The sequence below is a fragment of the Pelodiscus sinensis genome, chromosome 6 (genome assembly GCF_049634645.1).
Source record: "Pelodiscus sinensis isolate JC-2024 chromosome 6, ASM4963464v1, whole genome shotgun sequence".
Taxonomy (NCBI): Eukaryota; Metazoa; Chordata; order Testudines; family Trionychidae; genus Pelodiscus; species Pelodiscus sinensis.
In genome coordinates, this window is record NC_134716.1 from 72,090,681 (window position 1) to 72,118,049 (window position 27,369).

At 39.6% G+C, this 27,369-nt stretch overlaps 1 protein-coding gene across 14 annotated transcripts in view; it reads left to right on the top strand.

Moving 5' to 3' along the window:
- The window catches only part of KIAA0825 (KIAA0825 ortholog), a 380,197-nt gene that overhangs the window by 155,697 nt on the left and 197,131 nt on the right, over positions 1-27,369 (top strand). For all 14 annotated transcript variants that reach the window (XM_075932130.1, XM_075932131.1, XM_075932132.1 and 11 more), the window contains 5 exons: positions 3,497-3,607; positions 14,883-15,022; positions 17,974-18,162; positions 20,332-20,565; positions 25,321-25,729. In XM_075932130.1, the coding sequence (XP_075788245.1) occupies positions 3,497-3,607; positions 14,883-15,022; positions 17,974-18,162; positions 20,332-20,565; positions 25,321-25,729 (1,083 nt within the window). The remainder of the gene's footprint in view (positions 1-3,496; positions 3,608-14,882; positions 15,023-17,973; positions 18,163-20,331; positions 20,566-25,320; positions 25,730-27,369) is intronic.

Sequence of the window (27,369 nt, forward strand, 5' to 3'; positions counted from 1 at the left end):
AAAGAGTAAACTATTGTCCTCGACAATGCCAACATTTTCAAACTCCTATGGTTTCCTTGCGAAAATATTTGTATTTCCCTTTATCTGCTTTACAGTCTTCTCTTTAGCCTTCAGAAGACTACATTTATGTTACTGAGGAAGCTTAAATGTTACTGTTATAATGATCCTTTACTGTTTTGTTGTGTATCTGGCTTGGTATATAACACCAGTTCCACTCAAAGCTGCTTGATTATGCTCACATTATAGTCAGTGGCAAAACTCTCATTGATTATTTTTTGGAGTAAGATTAGGCCTTAATTGATGTAATTCCCCCTTCGTCTTAAGAAATTCAAAATGAGGGATATGATTCACTTCTCTCAATGGAATTGTATTTAAAAAGTGAGCGTGGAATCACTAAAAACCAAGGAGTTAATTTATCTACATTATATGTGCACCTCTAAACTTTCTGTAGGCGATTGGGAAAAGGAATTTTAATAGAATTTAAACAAACCAAACCACCCAAATCTATAAAATATGCTAAACAAGAGCAGTGGTTTTCAACCAAGCAGTGGTTTTCAACCAAGGGTATCCTTAGGGATACAGAGAGGTTTTCTGGGGTCCATCAACTTATCTAGCTATTTGTCTAGTTTTAAAACAGGCTACATAAAAATACTAGAAAAGTCAGGGCAAGCTAAAACGTTATACAGCAAATTATTTGTTTATGCTGCTCTATACACTATGCACTGAAATGTAAGTAAAATATTTATATTACAATTGGTTTATTTCATAATTATATGGAAAACAAGTATTTTTCAGTAGTAGTGTGCTGTAATACTTTTGTATTTTTATGTCTGATTTTGTAAGTAGTTTTAAATGAGATATAACTTCGGATGTACAAGACAAATCGGATTCCTGAAAGAGGTACAGTAGTCTGCAAAGGCTGAGAGCTACTAACTTAGAGGGAAGAGTGATCCTTCTTTCTGGATTAGGAGGAGAAGTATAGATATCTATAATTGAGTAATAGGAGTAGTAGTTCGTAACTGGGATTCCTACTTCTTAACTCAATACAAAAAATAAATGTTATTGATAACTACCAGTACTGTTCAGTTTAGAGAATTACAGTATATTATATTATTCTAGGACTTGGAGCATTGCAGGGGAGCTTCTATTGTGGTATAGAGGAGGCTTAAACAGAAACCAAGTGCTGGCTGCCTTCACTTCTTTTAATTTCTTTAGTTTTTTTTTTAAATACACACACAGTAGTGATGTAGCAGTAGTTATAATTTCAGTGAGGGTATGTCTACACTAGCCCCCTAGTTCGATCAAGGGAGGCTAATGAGGGCGACTGAAATTGCAAATGAAACGCGGGATTTAAATATCCCGCGTTTCATTAGCATGTTCCCGGCCGGTCGCCATTTTAGAAATTGACTAGCCCAAAGTAACTGCCCGCATCTACACGCGACAGTGAAACAGGATTCCGAATTAAAGCCCTAAATCGAATTAGCTGGTATTCCTCCTGCAATGAGGTTTAATTTAGGGCTTTAATTTGGAATCCTGTTTCATTGCCACATGTAGACACAGGCAGTTACTTCGGGCTAGTCAATTTCTAAAATGGTGACCGGCTGGGAACATGCTAATGAAGCACGGGATATTTAAATCCCGCACTTCATTTGCAATTTCGGTCGCCCTCATTAGCCTCCCTAGATCAAACTAGGGGGCTAGTGTAGACATACCCTTATTAATTATCCATTTGTTCAAATCAGAGAGACAATATGGAAATTTTGATAGCATTTGAAACAAAGTACAGGTTGGACCTCCCTTATCTGGCACCCTTGGGACCTGACTGGTCCTGAATGAGGGAATTTGCCAGACCAGAGGAGGTCCCTCCCAACACGTCTCATGCTGAACTGCTGCCCCTTGCTAGGGCTCCAGCCCGCTACTACTTCTGCCTGCCCAGCTGTGACTCCCCAGCCTGGCGCTCCCTAGCTGCCACAGGGGGGTGGGGCTCTGTGGCCATTGTCAGCTAGCTGTAGCAGTTATATTAGTCTAACGGGGTTTGGCCCCTCCTGACTAGGGCATGCCCCCTTCTGTCCCATATGTTAAATTAAGGGTGATATAAAGCTAGTTTTATGCCAGCCAAAGATTCACTTATCCCATGAGAATCTTCCCTTCTTGCTGAAGGTGGCTTCTGGGTCAGTGCAAAGGCACTTAGAAACAAGGATTTGACTTAATAGAGTTATTTCAGAGAGAAAATGAATCTATTATGACTGATTTTGCAAGATAGTACTGATTACATTGAATAGGATTTTCAGAGGCATCTGGTACACGTAAGTCATTTTAGAAAATCCCACCTATTTCTTATAGAATAGCAAGGACTAGAGAGAAACAGTTTAAGATGGAGAAAAATGCAGAAGAGTGTATGTGTAAAAGAAATATTAAAAATTGGAAGTGAAAGTTTCAAATGAGAATTCCATATAGGCCATGGGGTGGGAAGAAGGACCTACATCCTGTCAAGTATGCTGGAGCTGCACTGACACACATGAGAGATGGGGAAAGGAGAGTTGGGTTTGGTCCTTCTTTGGGCAGGGGGCTGGACTTGATGACCTCCTGAGGTCTCTTCCAGCCCTATGATTCTATGAATTCTATGATAAGGGAGGAAGCAAAGGGACTCATTCCCCAGTCATGTGTTCATGCAGTCTCAAGGCTGCTTTAATATATTCCAGCACTAGTGGGACTCTCATTACAATCTGGCAACACCCTCCTTTCTCTCTATAATGGTGACCAAATATCCCAATTTTAGGGACAGTCCCAGTATTTGGTGCTTTGACTTATACAGGCTTCTATTACCCCTCACTCCGTAGTGATTTTTTACATTTGGTATCTGGTCACCTATGTTTGGGAAGACCATGAATGGGGGCCCAGAGCCATCTATGCCAGCTTTACAGCAAGCAGAGATTCTCCTTGTATTGGGAATTGTAGCTATTTGTCTCAGTTAATTTTCCATCTGTTTTGAGCTAGTAAAGCATGGCCTAAGATTTGGACCCCAAATTTGCCTGAATTAATCCAAAGTCGATATCTTGGTAGCATGTCTAGTAAGATATGTTATCATCACCTCAGAAAATATTGGCCTTGCAGAATGGAGTCATAATCTTGATAAAATGCCCTACTGATTATCTATAAAGACAAGGGTAAGGGAAACAATTGACAAAAAAATTACTTAGTTGGGTTTTTAACCAACTTTCAACCCATAATCTTATGTTGAAAAGAGACTATTTAAGAATAACTATATAACAAAATCAGAGTGTTAAACTGCCTGTATTATAGAGACAATTATGTATTAAACACAACTGTGAAAAATGCACGAGTATGTAAGAAATAAAATATTTTTTCAACTTCACATCTGATCAAATAGAAGCACACAAATAATTTTGAAACAAAGTTTTTAGTTCTCGTGTTTCATATTTGTTCTTAAAGATATTTTTAGATTTTTTAAACTCAAAACTATTTATTTTTCCAGGACATTTCAGAATGGTTTTGGTGAGCTTCCATCAGATTTCTCCAAACCAAGTATCAGTCACCCGCTATACTGGCTATCTTGCATAACACCATTTTGTCCATCTTTACTTATGTGAGTATTTCTAGTTAACATAAATAAGAAAAAACTCCAGAGACTACTTCGAGTTAGATATTGTTGTGAGATTGTGCTGATAGTGTTTCTAGATAAATATTGTAGTTAAAATTCAGTTGATACCATATATAAGCACTTTTCTGAATTTGTCAAGTAAGTTTTATCTGATGAAAACTATTCTGTTTAAATGTCCATGATCTGTAAGTGCATTTTTAACTCTTTAGTTGTGTATTTATGTTATGTTTGATATCTGAATTATTTTCAATGTTTAATGTTTTAATTAAAATATAAATATGCAGTAGTTGACAAGTATGTAATTCAGCACAGGTGTGATTTTCATAGTATAATTTAGGAGGCACTTAAGAAGGCTAGCTCCAAAAAGTAAGTTTGATAGTTAAATAACAATTTGAAAAATATGCCAGTATTTTCTACTGATTGGTTATATTTGATTTTAGGGAACTTGCTACATGTTTAAAAGCAAATGAATAATTTCTCTTTCACTGCATATAATGACAAGTATCACACAGCATATGTTCCAAGCTGTGCTGTCATTTCATTTCTAATTTTGTTTCCAACATACTTACACACCCATTGTTGATCCTCTCCCAATCCTTTTGCCTCTTTCCCCATATTGGCCCCCCAAAAGGATATTTTAGTTCATTTTTCATAATTTAGATGTTTGCAAATCTGTATATTTATATATGTATATATTATGTCTAAAACACAATAAATAAAAGACAAAGGAATCTGGTTCGATTCTTAAAATACTTTATGCTAACATGGAAGGGCCTGCTGTGGTGAAGACCATGGCCAAGATCACCATTGTTGTGATCTCCTCTTACTGGGCCAGTTCCTAGAATGTAACTTATGACATAGATCACCAGGGTAAAGAGATGTCCTTATCACACCTTGCACTGCTTTCAGCAAGAAAGGGAGTGTAGGGTAGCAGCTATTATTGTCTCGTACTCTACTCATGGATTCCTCTTGTGTAAGGGAACTCCTCCTGCGGTCCCTTACATGGCCCATTTCAGTCAGCAGAAAAATTCTCACTACCTGCATTGGGATCAGGATTTTACACATGGTCTTTAGAGCAGCTTTGCTTGAGGAGTGGCTTAAAGTTTCTGTAACAGTACTAAGGACTTATGTATTGTCATTGTGTGGGATAAAAATAATAAAATAGTGGGAGTCTGCATCTCTCCTATACACTGAGGAAGTGAATTCCATGGCAGGTCTGCACAGGATATGGAAGTTAAGAAGAGGGCAGAATTCCCCACAAACAGCATGGCCATGCTGTCTACATGGAGATAATCCATATGGCTAGACTCTAAAAACACTTAGTACTTATCCTTGGCAACAACATTTTCACCTACTCACAAAATCCTGTGCGACACTGATTAGTAGAAGGGACAAAGAATTCTCAATTTTACTGTCAATATTTTGCCCAGTATATTTACATTTGGAAGTTTTCTTCTTTCCAATATCATATATAAAGTGTGAATAATAAAGTTTTTTAAAAAGTATTCAAATTACTAGACTAGACTAGAAAACTGTAGTCAGGGCCATCGTTATGACTTCTGGTGCCCAACTCAACCCAAGCACCTGAACCCCCATCTCCTGCCATGAAGTGGGTCAGCAACTCTGTGTGGGGAAACGGAGTTGTGCTCTGGGCTGCAGGAGTAGAAACAAGGCAGGGAAACTGTTGGGGGAACAGGCAGAAGGGAGAGTGGTGCAGGGCGTGGGGCCAGAGTATTGGCGCCGCTGGAATCGTGGGTGCTGAGGATTTCATCCCCTGGGGCTGGGAGACAGAGCAGAGGACCTGGAAACTGAGGGTTAAGGCTGTCAGGGCTGGGAGGCAGAGTAAGGGTCTGATGGTATGGACCTTCAGGGTCGGGAAATGAAGCAGCGGGTAAAAAGCTGGAGGATTGGGCTGCTGGGGCCAAGAGGCAGATTGGGAGGCTGTGGGATTGGGCTACTGGGTTTGGGAGGTGGAGCGAGGGGCCTGAGGGTGAAGGGTTGGGCCGCCAGGACCAGGAGGTGGAGCAGGAGTCAAAAGGTCATGGAACTGGGCCTCCAGGAGCAAGAGACAGAGCAAAAGCTGGGGGGTAGGAGATTGGGGCTGCTTGAGCTGGCATTGCCCTCAGCCAGCACTAAGGATATGCAACATAGGACACTCATTAATTTGGGGCACAGTAGTACCCCAAATTTAGTGGTATCCCAGGTAGCTGCTTATTCTGCACATGCCTGAGAATGGCCCTGACTGTAGTATTAAAGCATCCTGCTTATTAATCCTCTTATGGGTCATCTTGAAAATAGAGCTGTGTTCTTATTCATAGCAAAGTTGAAAACAAGTGGGACCCTGATCCATGCTGGAGTTGCTAGAAGTTACTGTGATGGGTTGCATCACAGGGATCCCCTTGGGTGCTGGCCATGCCCCTGAGCCTGCCTACTTGTCCTTTGGGGCACTCCACTGTGCTGTCTTGCTGGGCCAGAAACTCTGGTCTCCCCCAGCCAAGGAAGCCAACAGGATTGCCAGGCCAGCCAGAGGGGATGGCCCCTCAGGCAGAAGGGGACGATGCAGTGCTAAGCTTATGGTGGCTTATATCTATACTGGAGTTAGATACGAAAAATTGAGAAATTGTATAAATCTGATAGTAATGTGTTATGTTTAGAGGTAACCTGTGGTAGAAGAAAGCTTACTATTTTAGGTATTCTAGATACATGTACACATACATTTATACTATGTTTCTTTGACTTTAAATTTTTTGTTTTGTATTTCTTAAAAATAATCATTGTTAACTTCTGCTTGTCTAATAGAAGGTTCAATTTTACACTTTGGTTTTTCATGCTACATTCCAACAAAAATAACAAATTTGTTTATAAAACTACTTAGTGACTAGTTTTAATGAATATTTATGTTCTTTTAGTGATTTGTTTTATGGACTTATAACTCTACTACTTGCAAATCATCACTCGTCTCTTTTCTTCCATTATTAAAAAACTGAAAATTTAAATATATGATATTTATATATAGTTTACCTTTAGTCTCTTTTTATGAGGCTAGTGCTATGCTCATGGCTACATGAGCTGGGAGGATGAGAGAACATATGCCTCTCCATATGTCCAATGCAAAAACTTCTCAGTGCATTTATTGGTGTGAGCTTAGTGGCTGTAGGGAATGTCTGCAACATTTTATTTTTCCTCTGAGTGAGTCACACCACTGTACATTTCAATTTGCAAGAGGCTTAAAGAGCCAAGAACTGGTGTATATAGTATATTGCAACATAATAACTTCCCATCTGGTCAATGACAGACAAGCTTTATTTCTACCAAATATTCTAAAAATGGCCTTTAAATTTAATTTAAGTAATTTTAAATAGTAATGCTCACGTGCCCAACTGACCAAACTCCTCACCGATCTCATATTTTGGGGGGCAATTAAAATAAGTGGTAGAAAAAGTGTTCTGTAGCTATATGAAAACCAGCCATAAAGATAAACAAAACTGAGGCTGGCCACTGTAATTTTATTGAATTAATGAAAATGTACAATTTACACATAAGTCAAAGTGCTAAATGTCATTAATACTAGTATTTTTTTATTTTTACCTTTCTTGTTATATAATTCCTGCTTTGTTGCTTTTATGTCTGCGTTAAGTATCTGTTATTGATAAAATATAATGTGTTTTCAAGAACAGTTATTAAAATTGGAAGAGATTAATCCTGAAAGTGTATTTTAATTGATGTAAAAATGTCAAGGTTTTCTGTTTGGTGCAAATTGTATTACGATTTGAGTATGTGTGTATTGATATTAGTCATATACAAATGATATATATGAGTGTGTACATATATATATTTATATGTACATACACAATATAATATACAATTAACATAATTACCAAGCAGCTAGTGTTATTACACAAACAGCATACCTGACACAAACTCACAAAAACATGAAAATGACCTTGAAATCCCTTAGCGGTATTTCTCCACCCACAGCCACGTACCATTCCCATAATTACCATACACCACTGGCAGTACAATCAGAACACTGTGGCTACGTCTAGACTGGCCCCAAATTCCGGAAAAGGGATGCAAAGCAGGTAAGTCAGCATAGGGAAATCCGCGGGGGATTTAAATATCCCCCGCGGATTTAAATAAACATGTCCGCCGCTTTTTTTCCGGCTTGGGGAAAAGCCAGAAAAAAAGCGTCTAGACTGGCGCAATCCTCCAGAATAAAGCCCTTTCAAGTAGGAATAAGAGATCCTCCGGAAAAGGGCTTTATTCCAGAGGATTGAGCCAGTCTAGACGCTTTTTTTCCGGCTTTTCCCCAAGCCGGAAAAAAAGCGGCGGACATGTTTATTTAAATCCTGCGGGGGATATTTAAATCCCCCGCGGATTTCCCTATGCTGACTTACCTGCTTCGCATCCCTTTTCCGGAATTTGGGGCCAGTCTAGACGTAGCCTATGTGTTCACAATACCTCTTTACCAAATTACCACTTACAGTACTGTTCATTATAAATGCTTGACATAATGGTATTTTGGGCTGTGAGGAGTTTGATAAAGGAAGTTCTGAGAGGGAGACTTACCGTACATGATCTGAGGCAAGTAGTTTTTGTGGTAATGGTAAGGTGTATGCTTAGGACAATGTTTCTCAAGGTGGTCTGTGAAATCACATTGAGAAACCTGCTATCTGGCAGCTCCATTTACTTACCAGCTCCACAGCCATGGAGCCTCGCAGCTCACATTTGTTGCAGTTTGCCTTTTGCAGCCAAGGGGAATCGCGAGGCTCCATGGCCATGGAGCCAGTAAATAAACATACCAGAGAAGCCAGTTAGAAGGTTTTTCAAAGTGCTTTCATATTATCTTCTTATCAATAAACTAGGCAAATACAACTTAGATGGGGCTGCTAAAGTGGGTGCATAACTGGCTGGATAACCATTCTCGGAGAGTAGTTATTAACGGTTCACAATCTCCTGGAAGGGCATAACAAGTGGGTTCTGCAGTAGTCTATTTTGGGACTGGTTCTCTTCAATATCTTCATCAACAATTTAGATATTGGCATAGAGAGTACTCTTATTAAGTTTGCAGATGATGCCAAGCTGGGAGAGATTGCAACTGCTTTGGAGGATAGGGTCATAATTCAAAATGACCTGGATAAACTGGAGAAATGGTCTGAGGTAAATAGGATGAAGCTTAATAAGGACAAATGCAAAGTACTCCACTTAGGAAGGAACAATCAGTTTCACACATATCGAATGGGAAGCGACTGTCTAGGAAGGAGTACTGAAGAAAGGGATCTAGGTGTCATAGTGGACCACAAGCTAAATATGAGTCAACAGAGTGACGCTGTTACAAAAAAAGTAAACATGATTCTGGGATGCATTAACGGAAGTGTTGTGAGCAAGACACGAAAAGTCATTCTTCTGTCCTACTCTGACTGATTAGGCCTCAATTGGAGTATTGTGTCCAGTTCTGGGCACCACATTTCAAGAAAGATGTGGAGAAATTGGAGAAGGTCCAAAGAAGAGCAACAAGAATGATTATAGGTCTAGAGAACATGACCTATGAAGGAAGACTGAAAGAACTGGGCTTGTTTAGTTTGGAAAGGAGACAACTGAGAGGGGACATGATAACGGTTTTCAGGTATCTAAAAGGGTGTCACAAGGAGGAGGGAGAAAAATTGTTCCCTTTGGCATCTGATGATAGGACAAGAAGCAATGGGCTTAAACTGCAGCAAGGGAGGTTTAGGTTGGACATTAGGAAAAACTTCCTTTTTTTCGTGATGGTTAAACACTGGAATAAACTGCATAGAAAAGTTGTGAAATCTTCATCACTGGAGATATTTAAGAACAGGTTACACAGACATCTGTCAGGGATGGTGTAGACAGTATTAGGTCCTGCCATGAGGGCAGGGGACTGGACTCGATGACCTCTTGAGGTCCCTTTCAGTTCTAGTGTTCTATGATTCTGTGAAACATTGGCTTAGAGGGAAGTTAATGGAATGTGGCTTAAGATACTACAGTGATGAGCACAGTATAACTGTGCAGAATAGAATAGAACTTTTCATTTCCTTGCTTTCTCTGGGTTGTGACTGGTATACTTGTTGTGTTATAACCCTGACTGAACAACAGAGGTTTAGATGTGTTCATTTCTCGAGAGTTTTAATGCCTAAATGAAGGTGGAGAATTGACTGATGAGGCAGGAGAATGAGGGATGGGCAGTGGCTGACACACAGAGGTAAAAGTGCAGCAGCTGACAAAGATTTTTTTTCCATCAGTAACTCTTCGGGGTTATGTGCCAGCTGCTGCACATAAATGGCACGTAATATTTATGTTCAGCTGCATATAAATCCTTCTCCTTTACAGACTACAGAAACATCTTGCTTCTGGTGAAAAGATCTTATCTGATAGAGAAGGTTTTGTATGTGCACTAGTACATAACATCTCTGCATGTATAGTTTTTGCACGGGTGCATTAGTAATTAATGTGCTATTGCAGGTAACATTTATGTGCATAAAATTTACATGAACAGCGAATACACTTTCAAAATCATCAACTGCTTGAGCATACAGTTTCAGCTCAAATAAGTAAGTGTAATGGCTAAAATTGTGCAAAATTGATTTTAAAATGACATTTAAACAGTCTTTTTTTTAAAATCAGTCAACAAAATTAAAGGCAAGTATCAGAGGTATAGCCATGTTAGTCTGAATCTGCAAAAACAACGAGAAGTCTTGTGGCACCTACTAGACTAATAGATTTATTGGAGCATAAGCTTTCATGGGCAAAGACCCACTTCGTCAGATGCATGTATTGGAAATTCCAGAGGCAGGTATAAATATACAGGCATAAGAAAAGAGTTCCTATCAAGAGTAAGGTTTGAGATAACAAGGTCAATTCAGGCAAGCAGGATGAGGCCCCCTTCTAGAAGCTGATGTGGAGGTGTGAACAGCAAGAGAGGAGAAACTGCTTTTGTAGTTGGCTAGCCATTCACAAAAAAACTTTAAAAACAGACTTCAAAGAGAAACTGCAGAGCTACAATTCATCTGCAAATTTGACACTATCTGTTTAGGATTAAACAAAGAGGCTGTGTCTACACTGCACCCCTTTTCCGGAAAGTAGGAATAAAAGATCCTCCGGAAAAGGGTTTATTTTCCGGAGAATCACGTCTAGACTGCCTCTTTTCTCCGGCTTATCCCCAAGCCGGAAAAAAGCGGTAGCCATGTTAATGCAAATACCGCGGGGGATATTTAAATCCCCCGCGGATTTTGCTATTCCAAAGTGTCTAATCTGCATCCCTTTTCCAGAAAAGGGATGCAGTGTAGACACAACCAGACTGTGAATGGCTAGCCATTAACTGAGTTTTCTAAAACGAAGATTTTTTCAATGCTCCCTGTGTCAATAAAGAGATTATTATCAAAAGGCAATATCTTTGTCAGAGCTGATCAACTCTGACAGAAAAGGGAGAGGTGGGAGACTTGTTGTAATAACTGTACCAACAGCTTTACCCTAATGATAGTGAAAGTGAAAGTTCATAAGAAGTCTCAATAACTTATAACAGCAATTCTCAAACTTTAGCAATTGCAACCCCGCCCCCATTTTGATTTAATTTTTTTCAGGGGCCCCTGCCCCACCCTTTCACCAAGGCCCTGTCCCTAACCCACCCCTTCTCTGAGGCCCTACGCCTGCTTGCTCCATTCCTCCTCCCTCTGTTACTCTGTCTCCTCCAACCTCACTTATTTTCACCAGGCTGAGGGTGGGGATTGGCATTCAGAAGGGGGTGATGGCTCCAGGTGAGGGTGCAGGCTCAGGGATGAGTGGTTTGGGGTGCAGGAGAGGGCTCAAGGTGCCAACAATGCTTGGCCAAAGCTCCCAAGAAATGGCCACTAGTTCCCTGCAGCCCTTACGTGCATGAGTGGCAAGTGAAGCATCCATTGCACTCACAGGCTCTGCTCCTGCATATCCCATTAGTTGTGGTTCCTAGCCAATGGGAGCTGTAGAGCTAGCATTTGAGCAGAGCAGTATGTGGCGCTTCCCATATGTGTAGGAGCCATAGTCTCCTGGAGGCCACTTCCAGGAGCTGTGTGGAACCAGAGGACGTAAGCTTGCTTTAGCTCTGGGCCATCGGACCCAGGAAGCACAGGGAGGGAAGGAGAGAGAACCTCTGGAGGTTGCCTCGCAGACCTCTCAAGGGTCTGCAGACCTAAGTGTGAGAAACACTGTCTTATAATAATGAATGTTAGTGGGGAAAGGTGCAAAAGGGAGAAAGAAAGAGCAAATTAGTTCCCAGGAAAAGCCTACTGGAATTGTGTTGCCAGCATGCTTAGCAAACAAGATTGCATGAGACCAAAAATAAGTGAACCAAAATGTGTGAGTCAGAAATTATCCATAATTGGTGTCATAGAGTTTAAGGCCAGAAGGTATCATCAGATGATCTTGTCTGACCTCTTGTATATCACAACCACCAGCACCTTTCTGCACCCTTACAACAAACCCAACAATGGAAATTAGACAAAAGTATTACAGCTCAGAGGAGACTAGACTATTACATGCATCAGGCAGAAAATAGAAGAGACTGATTTTCACCAGTCCCCAAGGCCCCACAATGGTTAGAACATAATTTAGTGAGATATAGCCAGATTATTCTAGCAAGTAACCTGCATCCTCACGCTATAGAAGATGAAATATCCCATGATCGCTGCCAGTCTGACCTGGGGGAAAATTCCTTCCTGACCCCACATATAATAATCATTTTGACCCTAAGCATGAGGACAATAACAGACAATAAAGCAACTGAAAGAGAATGCTCGGGGGCCATTTCAGAGCCTTGCCCTTCCCCATCCAGTGTCCCATCTCCAGCCATGGTTTTCTGATTCTTCAGAGGAAGGAGTTTGTTTTTAAAACTCACAGGTTATGTTGGAGGGTGGGGAAAATCCATTCCTGATTCCTCTAGATGGCCAGTTGATGTCTTGAAGCATGGGTTTTCAGAAACATAAAATATAAAATGGAAGTGAGACCCAGAGCTGTTTAACTTGTCTCCCTCTGATGAGAAGCATTCATGTCATACAGTTGCACTCATTAATATGTCCAGCTCCCTCTTTAAATTGTTTTCCTCCACAACACCTATTGGGAGTCTGTTCCAGAACCTCATCCCTCTGATATCTGTAAACCACCCACCTTCTGAATTCCTTGCCTGGAGCAGGGAACAAGCTGACAGGTGGGAGGCAGCTCCTGCTCACTCAGATGTTGGAAATCTACCCTCCACCAGCTTTGCTGAACCAGGAATCCTGCTGCTCCACCTCCTCTTCTCTCTGGTTCTTGACCTGGGCCTTCCCTGCCCTTCCTGGCATTGCATGTGCAGGGGACATCTGCACTGTGTGTACCATCAGCAAGTGGCAGCCAACCCCAAAATCTTCCCTGCTGCCTCTTAAGGTAGTGACTCCTGCTCCTCCTCACTGTGGAAAGCTTTGGGGGCATGGCTCCCACTCACAATCCTGACAGCTTTGCCAATTATCTAATTACACAAATCCAAACACTCTTATCCTGTTCCACCCCTTTTCTGAGGCCTCACTCCTTTTTCAGGGTCCTGCTCTCGCTCACTCCATCCATTCTTCTCACATCACTCACTCAGCCCAACCGAGATGGGGCACGGGCTTAGGAAAGCGATGCAGGCTCTGAGCTGGGCCAAAAGGTTTGGCGTGTGGGAAGGAGTTCTGGACTGAACACGTGGCAGGGGGTTAGAATGCAGGAGGGAGCATGGGCCACGGGAGAGAGTTTGGGTGTTACAGGAGATTGAGGGTGAACTGACAAACTGCTGACTTAGCAAAATGCGGTGGCCATTTTTATTCAAATGAATCGCGGGAGATTTAAATCCCTGCTTCATTTGCAATGTCGGTATGTCTAATTTACATCCCTCTGATGACAGAGGGATGTAGTCTAGACATACCTAAGGCTCCTTTCCTGTCTTTGCCCTGTGCCACTCCAGGAAGTGTCCAGAATGTTCCTGGGGCCCTGTGGAGGTGCCGTCCCTGTCTGCAGGTACTACTCCTTCAGCTTCCATTGGCTGTGGTTCCCAACCATCGGGAGCTGAAGAGTAGTCACTTGAGTCACGGAGAGGGATGTGTTGGCAGTTTCCAGGAACAGCATGGGGCCAGGGCAGGCAGGAAACCAACCTTAGCCCTGTCATGCCACCAGATTTTTAACCAATTTCCAGTTTGGGTTCAACAGCCTCCAGGAGACTGAAGTGAAACCCACGAGGGTTGGCACCTGAACATCCTGACAGTGCAACACACAGCCCTGGGGAGGCCAGAGAGCAGAGTGGGGACCAAGCAGCTAACTTGCAGTTTAGTGGAGTAGCAAGGGTCTTGAGGGTCATTCCTCCACCAAACAGACTGAGCCAGAAACTCTGGGTCTACTTTTGGGGTCAGAGAATGGGAGAGATGGAAGCTCCAATTTGGAAAGTTGCTTGCAAATGCTAGGTACATCACACTGTAAAATCAGAAAAAATCAATTAACTTATCAATTTTTGCATTTTGAAGCTGGAGCTTGGTGGTGTTCATTAGTGGAGCTCAAGTTAAATCAGTAAATATAAATTTGTTTGGCTCCCAACCATAGTACTCAGCTATTTGAGGGATAAGTAATATTTTGAAACAGGTAATTTTGAAGGATTGTATCTGAGGAAATCTGTGTTCAAAATTACCTCAGATTTGAACCACTATCTATGCAGGGCTCTTTGTTGGCATACCAGTTATGAGTGCAATCTCATTTTGCAGGTGGATTTTGCAGGACTTAGAAAAATATCCTTAACACTGAAAGAACAGCTCCTGTAACACCCCATTACATACTCCTTTTACAATTTCATTGGTTTTGTTATTTATCCAATTCTTATACTTGATTTCAGACATTTTATAGCTTCATGCTAAACAATTAATGTAATACTGTACTCAAATATAATAACCTCAAATTTATTCAAGCATAAGAAAATTCATTTTTGCCTTATGGAACAAGAACATACATGGTTCCATGAAAGAGATAAGTGAGGTTACTTTGTATCAGTTATAAACTTGGCAGACTACCAAATGTTAATTTGCTTTTAGCTAGTTGAGATTAAATGTAATTCCTTCCTTGAGCAGCCTTAAAGTAAGCAAGCATGAAAGCATTTTCTGAGTAATCTGGGAGGAATTGACATTTAAAGGAGTTAGCATTACATCTGCACTTTAAGGCTATTAATTTCATAGATAAATTAACTACATTATTCTGTCTTTATCTTACGTTTTGAAAGGATTCCATCAACCGGAGAAATGGCAGCCCAGGGTCAACTGAAACTGCTCTTATCCCAACCGTATTGTAATTGGAACTTACTTTTGGAAACACTGCTACATCAGGATTGCCTCTTAGCGAAAATTTTACTAAGATGTTCAAGTAAGTATTTGTGCTTTGTAAGAATAGCAGCAAGAATGCAGATACATTTGTGAGTTTTGCTACATTTTTCACTACTTGAATATTGACTGAAGGATTTTAGCCAATTATGGGTATCAGTATTCATCTATTTAGCAGTGGGACAAATATTGAAAAGTGGGGATGAGGGGAAAGAATCCTTTATCACTTTCTCCTAAAAGAGTTGTTGTCAATCTGAACATTCATATTTTGAAGGCAGATAGCATTTTGATAAAATAGACCACTTTCATGATTTCAGTTTGCTAAATAAATTAATGAATTTGAATTTTTCGGAGTTTGAGTACCAAAACTTCTTTAAATAGATTTTGCTTGGGGAAAAACAAACAAACCCTATTCGGAGTTAGGATTCTAAAGGATCACTTGCTTTCAACATTGAAAAACTTCTAAGAGATTTTCCTTAAGAAATTGTGTGTGTTTATGTTATTGTAAACTGTAACTGTATTCTTCCTCATATTTAATAGTTAGAGGTATGTAATTATGAGAGAAATAGGAAAGCAAGTGAAAAAATGGTTCTACACAGGCTTTCATTTTTATTGTGCTATTACTGCATTTGAAAACAATAAACATTGTTATCACATCAAACTCTTTAGTAGCTTTCAAATAAATGAATCAAATTTCTGAATAGTTTATGGTGTAGCAACTGATTTGGCATAACGTTTGCCATAATGTTGAACTATATTCTATTGTTAAAAATCAGTTTTTAACATTCTCATAACTTATCAAACAGAAAATATTAGGTCCACATACTATTAAACATAACATAATTTACTTCTGTCATTTTAAAGTAGTCTTACATTTGTCAGAAGCACAACATTGCTTCAACTTCTGCCATGCTTCTTATTGAGTGCTGAACTGCATTCGCTTACCTATTCAAATACCTGTCATCTTGTACAAAGACTGACAAATGTTTGATCAGGATAATATTCTTACCCTGGTGTTATCCACTATTGAATTTTACTAGCTGCTTCATTATCACAAGGATGAAGTGACAGAATTTATTAATCTATTGACTGACCAGCCCCTTGAGCTTCAGGAGAATATATGCTGCTTTGAGTTAGAAATTATGTTGTTTGTGTATGCTGCAGAACTATATCAACTACAATAACATTGATGAACTGTTGTTTTATATAACATTGAAACCTGTAATAGTCTTTTTATTCTAGAGTAATTTCAGTTGATTAAATATGTGCTGGTACAACTGACCACATTCTTTACATTACAAATTTGATATTTTATAGGAAAGAAACATTGTGTTATAAAATAGTATGCAGTATGGATCAACCAAACACATTTTTCAAATACCATTTCAAACAGTGCACTTTTTACACATAAAACTCTCCAGAAAAATTGATATGATCTTAATAACAATACATATTTGTAGACGTGTGATTGATCTAGCTTTCTGTATAAAGCAAATCAGAATTATCAAGAGCTATTTTTTGGTCATAGCAAAGACAGAAGATTTTGGTTTTTCTCTTAGTGCGGCCTAAAATCTTACATATTTCTTCAGAATTATTGCTCATTAAGCAGTTAAAATACAACCAAATTATAATTTCGGATTTTGGAGTAAATTCCATTATTGCCTACAAACTACCTGAAATTTATCTTCACAGGTAACACAGGTGATACAGAGTTTCTAAAGAGGAATAAAAATTACAAAAATTCTCAACTTTTTCCTTTCTTATGCTCAAAAAGCAAAAAAAAAAAATCAGCATGAATGATATGTAAATAAGTATGTATATGTTTCAGGTGTATATAGAGGGTGGGGATGATTGTTTGTATCATCATAATGCCATTGCGTTCATTATGTGAGGTATTGCACAAATACATAGGGCTATATTGTAGTACCCCCTCTCCTTATGTGGCTGTGTAGATTTTCATAGATTTATAGGTTCCAAAGCTAGAAGAAACTATTGAGATTATCTAGTCTGACCTGCATAAAGCACAGGGCAAAGTTCCCCATAATAATTCCTAGTTATAGGTGGAAAGATTAGGAAGCTTCTTCTTGTGTAGCCTGTGTGTAAGAACTATCCAAAAAAGTAGTAGTACCCAAGAACAATTCTCTGAAATGGGAGAAGGATGGAGAGTGGATGGAACTTCGATCTCACACACAGGAAACTGAATTTCAGAAATGCCTCATATCTCATAGGAGAATTCAAATACCTTACACTGTAACTGGGTTGAAGAGTAAGGCATGATTTCCCAACTCTTCCTTTGAGACCTTATATTCCTCCATTTTGTATAAAAATAATCCATATTCACATGAGTGAATCACAGTGATACAGAACTCTGAGACCAAGATTTTCAAAAGTGGTCAGAGATTTAGTGTGCCCAGTTTGGGTAATTTAAAGAGATTCCAATTTTCAGATAACACTGATGTCTCTGAAAATCAAACCCCTTTTCAGATGTTGAAATGAATAGTCACTTTTGAAAATATTGGTCTGAGTATCTTGCCAGAACAAGGACTTTGTTTTGGATAAATTTTTTTCATTATCACAAGAAATTAAAAAACCAAAACTTTAGTGTTTGAGTGTGTCCTGCAACTGTCATGTCATTTGATTTGCATATTAACCAATTGATTTATATTATTATAGTACAGAAGTAGCACTGTACTGATCATGCCTGTTTTAGTGGATAATCAAACTCTAATTAGGTTTTGAATGTATTTTGAATTAAAGTAAGTGTACACTGTATTTTTAAAGTACTTCTGATACATTTTAATGACTTAGGTATAACTTAAGGAGGCATAATTAATCATATATTATAATTTGAAAGATTTCAGTGTTTGTAAATTGCATTGTGTTCTGAAATGTATTTCAGATATAGTTTTCAGTTTGATTTGATTGACACTTTTTTATTTCCATAGCTGAAATTAATTGGACATTCTGTTAACCACTATTTTATTTATTTTCAAGAAACTGAAGTATCAAAATATGATGAACAAAGTTCCTGCATAAAACAGATAAATAACAAAGAGGCCAGTTTGACTGAAGCAATCTTTACAGTGTTGTCTTACTGCACTTTATCACCCAAATCCCTTGGTAGTGTTCTTGAGAGCTACATGGAAAAAGAGCAACTGTGGGATTGCTTATACAATATGTCAGGTATGAAAACAATTAGTGAAATAATCATTTTAAAGCCAGAGTTTAATCTTCATTTTCAGATATGTACTCTTATTAGTTCTATGGTCTATTATCTCATCAAGGGATTGTAGAAACTGGATATCTTGATGGATACAGTATTAGTGGTTGTAGAAAAATAGGGTACAGCAGAAGTCCAATGTTCAAAAGTGTTTGCCTCTGACCATGGGGGTTGAGGGCTATTCCAGATCTGTGAGGGTTTAGGCAGCAAGCAGTAAACACCTCTTATAACTGTTGAATGCTTACTTTCTCTAGAGGCAAGCTCCACATCTTCACCTCTAAGGCCATATCTACACTATAAGATAAGGTTGAATTTATTAAGGTTGTTTCTTAGCACCCAGTTTTGTAAAGTCAGAGGTCCATGTCTCTTGTCATGTGCACAAGAAAAGAGTACCGAAATCAACTTTAGTGATCCTTAAAGTTGATAGAACAGGCGTGGTAGTGTGGACTCATTGTTTAGAAAATATACCTTATGCAGCTAAATTTGACCTAATCTCCTAGTGTAGTCCCGGCCTCAGAGTAACTGATTCATTCATCTCCATGGAGTATTCACACTGAAACCTAAACATTGTAGATTATACCTCTGATGGGCTACTCAGCGAGCATCAGTGGCATGAGCTGATTCAATAACATGCTTCTCCTTCCATGCCAATACAAACTTGCCCTGCTACTGGACCCTGCTTTCCAATCCATAAAGACACAGTGTCATCTATCCATGTGCGTAAGAAAAATAATCTTGTGCCTACAGACACACACCAACACCTTCATAGCCGGTCTGCAATGCCTGGACTGGCATCACAACACAATGGTGACTGATCCTATGAAGCTGCACATGCGTATTGCATGCCTCCAAAAAACAATTTCCAGTTGTCAGAATTGCCTGTGTCCCTGTACCCAGCAGTGCCTCTATCTAATCCAGGCATTATCTTGCAGATCCTGAATGTATCAAAACTGCTTTTAAGAATGCTGCTCTGTGAAAGGCCATTTAGATTCCTGAGATTGTCAGGGCTGATGTGTCTGCATGACTGCTGGATGGGATAACTGAAATTCACCTTGCCAGCAACCTTTGAATTAAGACTGCTGTGTGGATGTGGATAACCATATAGTCCCTGACAAATGTATCATCTGGCAGATGATTCCAAGATTGGTCGGGATGCCAGTTGACAGGTTGCCCACAACCCTGTGCACTCGTTGCTCTGTAATGGGCAATTAGGTGACTAGCCTTTCTGCTCCTGTAATTGCATGAATTTGTTAAGACTTGTCCCCATAGCTCTGCCATCTGAAAGCAGACAGTGGTTCTCCATACTACCTTGCAAACTGTCCTACCTCCAGGTTCCATGTAGCTAGTGGAATTCACTCAGATTTTGGGCTGGCTCTTGGTGCCAACTTCCGAAACCTGTTATGTGAACGTGAGGCAAGATATCTGCTATGCCAGTGTGAATCCAGAAAAGATAATAAAGTAATGGGATAGTGTCTTAGAGCCTATTTGAAGACCAAACCCCAGGAGATTAACCAGCAAGTTATGTGCAGGCCATTCTGTGAAGGATCCTGCTGCCGAACCCTTAATGCTGTGGGATGAACATACTGCATTGCCCCTCGAATGGTAATCTGCAAATTTGCCTGCCCTGATGGGTGTATTCACCTTTCAAAAGCCTGTACCCAATACCACCTGCAGTTGCAGCCTTATTAAATCCATGTCAAATGTCTGTTGTCCTTCTTTCTGTATAGCTAAGCAATGTTATTGATGATCCAGTTAGGAAGTTAAAGGAGTAAATAAAAAATATCATATCAACTGGCTTCATTAACAACAATCTAAAAATATATGCAGCATGTAAAGGGACAGTATGAATTCAAAAAGTTTAATTTTTAACTTCAAATGAAAGGCAAAAACAAAAAAGAAAAGTAAATAAGGAAATTAAACTCTAAAATGCATGTTCCTGTAATATTTTGTCATACAAGTCATATTCTTTTAATTTTGTAATGCTTCTCTGATTTGTTATATGGCTGTAACTATGAAATTGTTGTGAATCATAATTTTGTTACTCTTCTTTTCATAACATCTATTTTTGGCATTCTAATAGTAGAATGGCTGTTTTCATATTGAATGTTTAATTGCTTTTTTCCCCCCTCAAGTGTCTAGTTGTGGTGAACCAGAGCCAGAGGTTATCAGATGTTTGAAGATGACTTTGATTAATTCAGTCAAGGGTATAGTGAAGCAGATAATTTCTTTGATGCATTCATGGGAAGCAACAGAAAACTATGGAACCTATCAACACAAGCAAATAGTTCCTGAAAGTTTGCTGAAGACCATTCCAAAGGAGTGGAATTATACACCTAGAGAAATGAAGAGAAAAGAATCTGGGAAATGTAAGGTGACACTTAAATAGTGTTTTTATATAAATCTGTCAGAAGAACTTATTACCCATTTAATGACAACACGTCAGAATTGAAAAATTAGAATTGATATGTGATATGATTTTACAACAAACATTATTGTAATTTGCAAGCAAATTTCCTGACTTTTTAAGAAAAGTATAGTGAAATTGCTATAATTCAGTACATTTTTTCTTCTTTATTAAGTTAATCCTGCAATAACTTGGGATTTACATCCTTGCATACCTCTTTTTTTGTTTTTAAGTATGTATGTTTATTTTAAGTCTATTCACAAATCTCATAGCACTAGAGTATAGTACAATAGAGCTCAAAATATCCTAGGATGATCTCTTGGTGATGAAAATCAGAAATTTGTTTTACTTTATTTTGTTTCTCAATCAGAAGAAAGTACTGTACTGTGAAATGTTTATATTTCATTGGTTGTAACTATCTCATAGTCATCACAGTTTTAATTAAGATATGTTATTATGGTTGAAACATTGTAACCCTATTTATCACTTTATAATTGATTTATATTTATATAGCACTGAAATTAGCATACAATTTGCGACTGTTTTTCACTAACCCATAATTAAAATTAGTAAAGTAATATGATAAATACAGATAATAATAGAAACGATTTTTAAAATAGGTAAGGAACAAAGATTCCTTCGAGTACATTTTTGACCAACTGTGATTGAAAAAAAAATAATTTTAAAATTTGCAAGTACAAGTTGAACCTTTAAAATCTGTGACTCTCTGGTCTGTCAACATCCATTGTCCGACAGGACCAGAGAATCACAGATTTTAGAGGTCTGGGCTGGTGGTAGGGAGCATAGCCCTGGCCAGTACTGACAGCAAAGAGATCAGCCCCAGCTGGGGCAGGAGGCAGCAGGGTCAGCAGCTAGGAATATAGCTCCAGCTGGGGTTGGCGAGTGGGGGGGTGGGACACAACCCTGGTCAAGGCTGGTGATGGGGAGAACAGCCCCAGGCAGGGTTAGAGGCAGAATGGTCAGTAGGCAGGAGCGTAGTTCTGTCTGGGGCTGGCAGTGGAGAGCGCAGCCCCTGTCCAGGGCTGGCGTGGTGGGGGACACAGCCCAGGTCAGGACTGGCACAGTTGGGGGCGAAGACCTAGCCAGACACAGAGGTTACAGCCAGGTGGAGAGCCTTAACCTCCCTTTGTCTGGCAAACTCCATTGTTTGGAATCACTCTGATCCCAAGGGTTCCAGACAAGGGAGGTTTGACCTGTATAAAAAAATGATTGATACTAAAATCATGACCTGATTCTCAGTTTAACTAAAAACAATGATTAGTCTTATGGCATCATAAGGTATGTCTACACTACCCCGCTAGTTCGAACTAGCGGGGTAATGTATGCATACCGAACTTGCTAATGAAGCCCGGGATTTGAATTTCCCGGGCTTCATTAGCATAAAGCCGGCGCCGCCATTTTTAAAAGCCGGCTAGTGCGAACCGGAGTGGAACGAGGAGTACAGATAGTTCGGAATGGCTACGTAGTTCGAACTATCTAGTCCGTGCCACGTGTAGCCGCGCGGCACGGGGTTCGCACTAGCCAGCTTTTAAAAATGGCGGCGCCGGCTTTATGCTAATGAAGCCCGGGAAATTCAAATCCCGGGCTTCATTAGCAAGTTCGGTATGCATACATTACCCCGCTAGTTCGAACTAGCGGGGTAGTGTAGACATACCCATAGAGACTAACAAATATATCGGATCATAAGCTTTCGTGGGTAAAACCCACGTCATCAAAGGCAGGGGAAATTGGCTTTGTAGTGCATTAACCAGTTAATATATTCATTTTATATATTCTAATTTGTAAATGAATTCCATGTCTCCCTGTAATTGACTGGTAAAATTCTGTTGTAGAAGAATGGCTACTTTTAAATCCATTATTGAGTGTCCAGGTAGGTTAAAATGTTCCCAGACAGGTTTATATGTGTTGCTATTCCTGATGTATGATTTGTGTCCATTTGTTACAGAGGCTGTCTAGTTAGGCCAGTATATCTGGCAGAGCGGCATTGCAAGCATATATCAAGTTAGTGGATGTGCTGTTGTATGAGCCCCTGATGTTATGGCTTATATGGTTAGATCCTGTGATGATGTCACTTGTACAAGTCAATTTCCCCTGCCTTTGACATTCTCATTTTCTCATCAAAAGCTATGAATGGGACATATCCTGCTTACTTAATTAGCTTCATTATTAACATGGGTCCTACAATTGACAGATAATTGCTTTTGCTATTATACATACCGTAGATCAGGGTGGGCAATAATTTTTGACCGGGGGCCACATCAGAAATTTTTTAAGTGGTCCTGGGCAGAAGTGGCGGGGTCAGAACACTTCCATGCTTCTCCACCCACAAACCCTGATTGGTCAGTAGATGGGGGAGCGCATGAAGTCTTTGTCCCCACCTCTCCAGAGAGAACCACTAGCTGTTCTGAACAGCTGGCAATGCCCTCTAGGCACCCATGCTCCTGGCAGTGGGAGGGGACTTCTCATGCTCCCCTCCTGCCCCCAGGTCAATCAGGGCCTGGGGCTGGGAGGAGCACGCAAAGTCTGCCCCCGCCCTACAAGGGAGCACCGTGCTTACAGTCACCTGCCAACTGTCCAGCATCTCAGAGCAGGCAGCAGGCAGCACACCTGCCTCTCCAGAGTGCAGCGCTTAGAGTCAACTACCAGGGTTGCCTCTAAATGCCACACACACCCCTGTCCCTAGGCCCTGATTGGCATAGGGGCAGAGGAATGGCAGGACCTGCATGCGCTGGATCAGTCCTCTTGGTAGGCTGGATCCAGCCCACAGATGCCTTTTTGCCCACTCCTGCCTTAGATTCTGTTATTTTCATTCCAATTTCTTTGATGAAGTGGGTTTTACCCACCACAGCTGATGATTATATATATTAGTTAGTCTCTAAAGTGCTCCTCCAGAGTCTTACGGCCTGTGTTTGTACTGCTTCCTGTGTCCCAGGAGATGGGGCTGGCTGCAGGGGTCAGCGTAGAGCCCGCGGGAGAGTGAGGTAGCATCTGGTAGATGCCCAGAAGTCCCCTTCAGAATCTCCACCTATTTCCTCATCCTCTAATTAAACCATTCAACCATTCAAGTATTCAACGTTCAATACATAAAAACCTATTTCTGCTATTTTTCATTGCAAATATACGGTATTTCAGCTACATTATGGGTTAAATAGGCTTTGTCGGCTAGCTTGGGAAGTTCTGATTTTCAAACAATGGACTTACAAATGAACTTTCGGAACATAACCCTTTTGTAAGTTGAGGACTTCTGGTATGGCAGAAGCAAATAGTTCTGAGTGATGTGAGAACATGCATCTGACGAAGTGGGTTTTTGCCCATGAAAGCTTATGCTCCAATAAATCTGTTAGTCCACAAGGTGCCACAGGACTCCTCGTCACTTTTGCAGATTCAGACTGATACGTGAGGACATTGTGGATCTGAAAAAGGAAAGGGAAAAAAAGTAAACTTTACAAATACACTTTAGGATTCTGAGAGATTTACCACATTACCCTACGTCGCAAATTAAACCAAAAAAAATAGCAATTTTAAAGTCAAACAGTTGTCCCATTTCACTCAGAATAACGAGTGATCTTTATTAGATAATCTTGCTATTAAGTCGTCACCATTCTTGTCTGTCTGTCTCACGGGATTTTCAACTTTCCCCTCCTGCACATGCACCTTGCCTCTCCTGCATACGCACTGGCTGTGCCTGCCAGCTCCTACAGCAGCTCCTGCAGGCGTGCGCATGCTCTGCCACCTGGCTCCCCCCGAACAGGCAGGTCACCCACTACATGCGGGCCCGCCTTCCTCTATGCTGCCAGCTCCAGGACTCGGCCCCCCTGGTAGCCTGCCAACCAGCTCCCTTCCCCTCCCCCAGCAGGTCGCCCCCATCAGCTCTGGTCATGGACTCCCAGCAGCTCCGGCTCACAGGCCTACTGGCAGGCCATCCCCATCACCTCTTGAACCCAGCCCACCTGCCCCTGTGATATGCTGCACGGCTCACAGCCTACCTGGCTTCGCGCCGCGTGGCTCATGGCCCCCTTGCTGTTCCCCACTGCCAGCTCTGACTCACAGCACCCCCGGCAGGCTGCCCTCCTCCTTCACCCCCCCAAGACTAAAAAGACAAAAATAAAAAAATGAAAAAAAAATTAAAAGACAATCTTTCTAAAAGTGCACCAAAACACTGAAAATAAAGTTTTCAGCTACCAGTTTAGGAGAAAGATTGGATGGCTAAGTATGATTCAAGGTAGTTGCAAACTGTTAGCCATCCAACCTTTTTCCTAAATTGGTAGCTGAAAACTTTATTTTCAGTGTTTTGGTGTGCTTTCAGAAAGATTGTCTTTTAAAAAAATATTTTTTTTTCTACTAGATATGTTATAATATGTGAGCTGTACTCTATTATTTGTGCTATAATAGCTGAGCACAACAGGACTAGTTACAAATAGAGAAGCAATCTTTATTCTTAATTGTCTTGGTTTTCAGTTTTCAGGTCCTTACAGGAACTCATTTAAATAATTTTTTAAAGATTAATATATAGTAGAATATAGTAGAAGTCTAACAACACTTTCGAGCTCTTAATCTTTTTAGACATTTTTTCACTAAAAAGTTAGACATCATCTCACAACACTCATAACTGTACTGTGATAGAACCAGAATATTAACCTTAATGATACCTTCTTTTTTTACTTTTCTTTTTCTTTCTTTCTGTTTTTTTTTTAAGGCTTCACAAGACTTGCAGCTGAAGCTGTATCTATTGTAATCAGCAAGTTACCTACCGTGATTGCATGTTTGCCTCCCCCAATTAAATACTTCTTTTTTCTGTCTGAGAAGAAAATGTCAAAAAACTTTGTTGAATCAAAGAAAGCTGGTCTGCTTGTCTGGAACTTGATTGTAATTATATGTCGGATCTTTGAGGATGGAAACACAGCAGAACTTTTAACAGGTGCAACGCTTGACAGATGGAGCAAAGAGAAACTGAATTTAGTTCGTGTGTGTTTGGAAAGTATTGTGGGAAAACAGAAAAGTAGTCCTAAACAAGTAACGCAGAAGGTTATACAGAGTATAGAACAACAAAGACCAAATTGGATTGAAAGCCAGTTGTTGAAAGCAAGAAAATTGAGCACTAACTGGTAAGAAGAATTTAATATTTTCAGATGATATTTTTATTTCTTTCTTTTATTTGCAAAAATTCATAATAGTATCAAATAAATACAGGTGAACAATGATTTTAAATTCTCTAAGTTAAAGGATTTGTGGAAATCAACTGCTTAGTAAAAAGATAAAGCATAGTTGTTTCACTGGAACAGGCTACTCACAAAGAGATTTCTGATTATCACAGTGATTATACAGGACAATTTAAATTCTAATCTCTTTTTATGTGAACAGGTACACTAACTGGAGGACAATATGGTATGTTTGTAAATGAATTTTGCTATGATGATTAAATTATGAAGGACTTAGTGTCTTTAAACGATTTTCTATATTTTCCTATGATTAAAAAATAAGCATATTTCACTTTGTAGCAACAAATCCTGAGGGTGAGTCGGACATATCAAAACAGGAGAGGGAAGGCACCCAATTGTTTGAGGCAAATATCATCAAGGGCCAATGTTCTGAAACCTTGCTAAAGTATCTGGATGGGTTGAATTGATCTAAATAAATTTATAGCTGTCTCATCAAAAAATAGTTTTATGGCAGAAAATTGTCTAATTTTGGTGGCATGTGTTATTGTTCAAAATTTTTTCAGTCAGTTTTCTGATATTAACTTACAGAAATTTCACAAAATAAATTTGTTGACTACTTTCATATATATTCTGTAAGTTTGGTGTCATTAATTTCATCCATACAAACAATATAGTAATTCAGATTTGAGTCACCCATGTAAATGAAAAGGTTTTATGTACCACACTGAGGCTACGTCTACACTGCAGGCTTCTTGCACAAGAAGCTTTCTGCATTGTAGACATAGTCTGAGGTATGGCATTTTTTTCTGGGGGTATTCAATTGGCAAGAATAGCAGTAAGCGGTAATAGTATCACACAAATCCTCATTGACCTTGATCTTCAAAATCTTTACATTTGCTTTTAATACTAATTTATACGTTTTAATATGATTGAAAGATTAAAGGCAGAGGCAATCCACAAGAGCAGTCATAAGGCAAAATACTTTGTAAAATTTGTAGACTAACATTGACCGTAATCATGTCAGAATTCAATTTATAATTTATTGAAATTATAGACCCCTTTTTAAAGCAATGGAAGTCAAATTTAAACTCGTGTCTATGTCCTAATCACTAATAGCAGTGCCCTTCATTTTTTGTTTGTATCTGCTTAATTAGAAAAATTAGTCATAAATTCATATAGGTATAATATTATACTAACTTTCCTAATATTTTAAAAAGTATTTAATAGCTGTGACACCATGTATCTGACTTTGGGCAATGGTTCTCTCTTTCATTAAGATGCTGAGTAAGTGGTCAAAATATTTTTACTCATTTTGACACAAGTGAATTGAATAATGCCATTATTTACTCTCTTAGGGTATGTATACACTACAGCGCTAATTCGAACTAACTTAGTTCGAATTAGTTAATTCGAACTAAGCTAATTCGAACTAGTGCATCCAGACTTAAAAACTAGTTCGAATTAGTGTTTTGCTAATTCGAACTAGCATGTCCACACTGAGTGGACACTGAACCGAGGTTAAGGATGGCCGGAAGCAGTGCCGGCAGGGCATCAGGTTAGGACTTAGAGTGTGGAGCTACTGTCTC